Source organism: Trypanosoma theileri (genome assembly GCF_002087225.1).
Source record: "Trypanosoma theileri isolate Edinburgh chromosome Unknown TM35_Tth_12_V1, whole genome shotgun sequence".
Lineage (NCBI taxonomy): Eukaryota > Euglenozoa > Kinetoplastea > Trypanosomatida > Trypanosomatidae > Trypanosoma > Trypanosoma theileri.
In genome coordinates this window covers 207,153-211,418 of record NW_021639854.1, presented here as the reverse complement: position 1 = coordinate 211,418, position 4,266 = coordinate 207,153, and the positions used below count along the sequence as shown (strand labels likewise).

General features: G+C 48.4%; 4 protein-coding genes across 4 annotated transcripts; all 4 read right to left on the bottom strand.

Moving 5' to 3' along the window:
• Positions 1-731: 731 nt before the first annotated feature.
• Positions 732-1,634, bottom strand: TM35_000121950 (uncharacterized protein; the record flags this gene model as incomplete). Its single annotated transcript, XM_029025170.1, has 1 exon — positions 732-1,634. The coding sequence occupies one exon, from the start codon at positions 1,632-1,634 to the stop codon at positions 732-734; it is 903 nt and encodes a 300-aa protein (XP_028883486.1).
• A 307-nt stretch (positions 1,635-1,941) lies between these two features.
• TM35_000121940 (uncharacterized protein) lies at positions 1,942-2,571 on the bottom strand (the record flags this gene model as incomplete). The annotated part of the gene is made up of 1 exon (XM_029025169.1): positions 1,942-2,571. One exon carries the CDS (start codon positions 2,569-2,571, stop codon positions 1,942-1,944), a length of 630 nt encoding a protein of 209 aa, XP_028883485.1.
• Positions 2,572-2,849: 278 nt separating this feature from the next.
• On the bottom strand, positions 2,850-3,476 carry TM35_000121930 (uncharacterized protein; the record flags this gene model as incomplete). The annotated part of the gene is made up of 1 exon (XM_029025168.1): positions 2,850-3,476. One exon carries the CDS (start codon positions 3,474-3,476, stop codon positions 2,850-2,852), a length of 627 nt encoding a protein of 208 aa, XP_028883484.1.
• Positions 3,477-3,636: 160 nt separating this feature from the next.
• On the bottom strand, positions 3,637-4,131 carry TM35_000121920 (uncharacterized protein; the record flags this gene model as incomplete). The annotated part of the gene is made up of 1 exon (XM_029025167.1): positions 3,637-4,131. The coding sequence occupies one exon, from the start codon at positions 4,129-4,131 to the stop codon at positions 3,637-3,639; it is 495 nt and encodes a 164-aa protein (XP_028883483.1).
• Between the last annotated feature and the right edge of the window lie 135 nt (positions 4,132-4,266).

Sequence of the window (4,266 nt, the reverse complement as noted above, 5' to 3'; positions counted from 1 at the left end):
AGCAAAACCGTGTTTTTTATAACCCTGAATTGTAGGTCCCGTCGTGTCTAAAAAATAACTCCATTCAAAACGATCGTCTATTAATACATATTCAGAACTGACGAAATGGAAGGGCCAAGAAGCCCCCCTTTAGTCCGCATCCCGCTCTCTCCATCGCTAGTTCCACCACTTCGCTAAGTCTATTGGGTTGACTTTTTTACCTCTAGATATGCCGTCCGCCAGGTTCTTCTATGAAGCTACATAACCCCACTTTGCCCTTATGCCGTGTGAGCGAAGAACTTTGTCTGTGGCGTTGGCTTCCTTCACTAACGCCTGTGAATGCTTGTTTCCTTTTTGCATGATGTGCATTATCGTAGTCTTGCCGATGCGAACATCCACGGGGCCATGTAAATGTGTTTTAAACCCGCGTAAAGCGAGATGGACTGCACGTGCCTCTACTTGGGATATCGTCACTTACAGAAACCGTGTTGCCCCTGTGGTTGAAGTGTACCCCGATGAAATCATATTCCTTTGTTTTTAACTGTTGTTCCTCAATAGTGGCACCGCCGCGTTGCATGTTCTTCAAAATTTGCTGTCCCCAGGCTTCCACCTTTTTGTGTGGACCGCTTATTCTGATGTTATCAATCCAAACATGTACTTTTACCTCTTTGGGTGCCGCGTACTGTGGCTTTACCAGTTCCGGATCACCAACCAGAACTCTTGTAATGGTATTAAAAATCTCTGGACTACATTTATAACCAATGCGAAGGCGAGTGAACTCCACTAATTCTCCTTATTCCGTTCGGCAACGGAAACTTGCTCCGTATGTTAACTAGGAGAGCTACCTGGTAAAATGACGCCTTTAAATCAAATAAAGTTACAGTTTTGTCGTAAACTACATCCAGGTATCGGGAAATGTGTCCCAGAGGAACATCAGCCTCATAATAATCCTTGTCATTCTTCTCTCTTGGCAAAGCAATGAAACGCCTTCTCTGCCCGGAGGGTTTTTCCCCCACTACCGCAAACGGTACTACCCATCCTGTGGTTGGGCGTGATGAAGCTGTACAAATAATTCCTGCTTCCTTCATACGCTGCGCCTCGGCGTTGTTAATTCTTTCATTGGATTCACGCCGTCTGGCGTGAAACTCGGGTTTCTGCATAATATTCCACACCTCGTCCCAACGCCCCCAGGCGCTATTGTTCAGGCGTTCTCTAATCCAATGGGTGGACAGCGTTCCTATGTTTATTTGTTGTAACGGTAATCGTGCTTCTTCGTCTTTCGTTGCCACCCTGGTGCGGTGTGATCGTTGCAGAATATTATGCCCTTTGAAGGGGGCGCAGAAATGTTGCCTTGTAAATTCTGGCAATTCCCATTTTTCCAATTCTCTTTCATCAATGATGTCAGGAGTGCTGATTTGTTTATTGTTGCGGCCCAATGGCCCGGATAACGCACTGTGCTGCGTGGGAGTTCCATGGGATCGGCATGTTTCCCTAACTGCGTTAATAATCTTGGGTCGAGATGGTGTTCGACCACTGCTGCCGCGGCGTGGGCCAAAGCTCCTCTCTTTATGGAGTGAGCTGTCATACCGTAAGGCCGAAGAATGTTTTCCATATCTTGTGCGGTTAATGGCGTTAGCTTTTTCGTCGCTCACCATTCCTTTTATGGTTTCTCTGACGCGCCGTGCGCCTTCTCCTCCGATTGCCGCGTACCTCACTGCCCTGTGACGGTCGCTCTTGAATGTTTATGCCGCTTCAATTACCCTGAGTTGTGTGCATATCTGCCGTCCCATTTGGACCAGCTGTGCTGATATCCCCTCGTTGCGAATGGAGTCCAGTCATTGTCCAAAATTATTCCATGCATCTTGATAAAATATACCGGGATTAGCTGGCCTGGGAAAAAGTTGCTGATAAGCCGCCACAACTTCGCCGGGCGATGCATCCCCCAGATAATCCATCATTCCTTCAAATGTGTGGTTCTTCTCTGCTGGTCCATTGCTTTGGTCCAAATTGGTTGCCGTAATTCCTGTATTCCCCGAAAACCCAACTTCGGGCGTACCCCAGTATGCGGTAAAGCCGGTTCCGGCTTCCATGTCCAGCTTGATAAATTTCTCCCTTTTTTTGTGGGGGAACCTTTTGTTCGGTTGTCCAACTTGCATCAGGAACGCTCTGTTGTTCTCCTTCGTTTAATTTTTCGAGCGCTTCCTCTAGTTGAGACTGCGTCGCTGTATGCTGATTGCGCATCCGCCGCAATTCATCCAGCGTTTGGTTAAGTTGCGCGCGGGATGCCGCCAATTGTGCCTGTGCGTTTGCCAGTTGCACTTGCGTTTTTTCCAATTGCTTCTGCGTCTGGGCCTGTTGCATTTTCGCGAGGAAGGCCTCCTGATAAATCTGTGCCATTTGGTTCTGTAATTCCTGGAGTTGTATATTTGCGTTTTGTTGTACCCTAAAGTCTTCGTGTTCTAACTTTGCTCGTGCGCAGCCATACTCATAATGTAGCTTTGTAGCTTCCTCCCCCAGTGCTGCCCATTCTGCACTGAATAAATTGTATGTCGTCTCGAAAACTTGTAAAAAAAAGTTTGGATTCCGAGGCATTGTAAAGTTAATAATGGAAGGGCACAAGGCCTCCCAAGTCCATAAAGTCTTCTTGGCCTATTTTTACTTTAAGTGTATCGCCTTCTAATGTCAGAATACTATCAATGTGAAAACTGTATTGCGGCATGTCCGCTGGTCTAAAAAAAAAAAATGTCGTTGGTCCAAATTAGCGCACAAAATCTTGGAAAGCCTTGGTGCAAATACGCCACTCTAATAATGTATGGGTCGGATTGGTTGTAGTGATAATTTTCCTTGCTTAAAACTTAATTTTTGTCTTTTCAGAAACTTACAAATTGACTCGCTCTTTGGAATAAAAAGAAATAAAAATTTCCCCGAAACGTCAAGAAAACTCCAGTACAAGACATGCCACCTAAAACGTAAGGCTCGATCATTCTTTTCGTAACCTGACATAAAAAACAAAATAATAATAACCTATTGATTTTGTTATTTGTTTGAGACTCCGGCGAAAGCCCCCGCGTCCGATCGCGCGGGGTTCCTCGAAATCCGGCCCGCCGCATGTTCTGGTGAGGCGTTGCCTCGCGGGGCGGAGGGGTGCGGTGCGGTTCCACCCCGCGACCAAAATAAACCGCGCCAAACGCAAATCCCAAGGGAGACGAAACTACCGCAAACCACGCCCGTAATTGGTGATAAGCTGTGCGGCTCCGTTGGTGCGGGGGAATTTCTTTGCGTTCGGCTTTCGGCCGGCGCGCTCCGAATGGGCCGGCATAAGTGTGGCGGAACGCCTCCTCAACTTGGGGAAAGGTTTGCCCACACGCTGGGGGTTGTTCGTTGAAGGTGCTGCTGGTGCTGGTGGTCTCTTTTGTTTTTGCCGTTTTTCCCTGGAGGTGGTTGGGGTGTTTCTTTGCCGGCATCCCTTCTCCATCTTGGAATTTTCTTAAATGCATGGTAATGGAGACTAGATGGAGGTAGAACGCCTAGTATACTCCGCATTGAAACCTGAAAAGGTCCTCACGATACGGTGGCGACGAATCTCTTTGGCGTTCCTTATTGCGCGGAAACGTTGCTTGTATTGTTGCTGGCAGAATTGGAGTTCCAGGGGGGTGTTTAAACTTTTTGTGGCAGGCGAGAGCTCCAATCTTGCCAAAGTCGCGTAGACAAAATTCGCATCGTAGTGAAGCAGGTTGGGGAATGAGTTGGATGCCGGGTGCGTCTTTTTTGGGGGTTCTCAGGATGCCGTGCTCTAATATGGGATTTAAGGTCTGTTTTAGGGCGCACTACCACATCACATTCGCCACAGGGGAATGCCGATTCCTCTGGTATCGGTTCGTTGGCTCGCGGGCGTTTTCTCTCTGGGACAGGGCATGTGGCGTTGTGCATGTATCTGAGGTGGCTTTCTAATCCATTTTGAAGCGGAAATGTTCGTTTACACATACTGCCGGCAAACGGGTGCGTTTTTGCTTTAGGGCGAACTGGGACGGGGTAACGTTGTGTCCGGAGGTGGGGGTTGTGAAGGTGGCGGGGGTTCTGGCGGGATGTCCGGCGGAGGTGGCTCATGGGGGAATTTGATCTTCCAGAGCGCGTCGGCTCCCTTGAACCCATGTTTGTTGACCGTATGTAGTTCTGCAGCGCTTCTGCATGAGTATTGTGCCCCGCATTCAGTGCAGGTGGCGGGGTCTGTTGCTTTGTTTAGTGCATAGCGCGGTCTTTTCTGGCTAGGTGGAATAACGGGTGTCG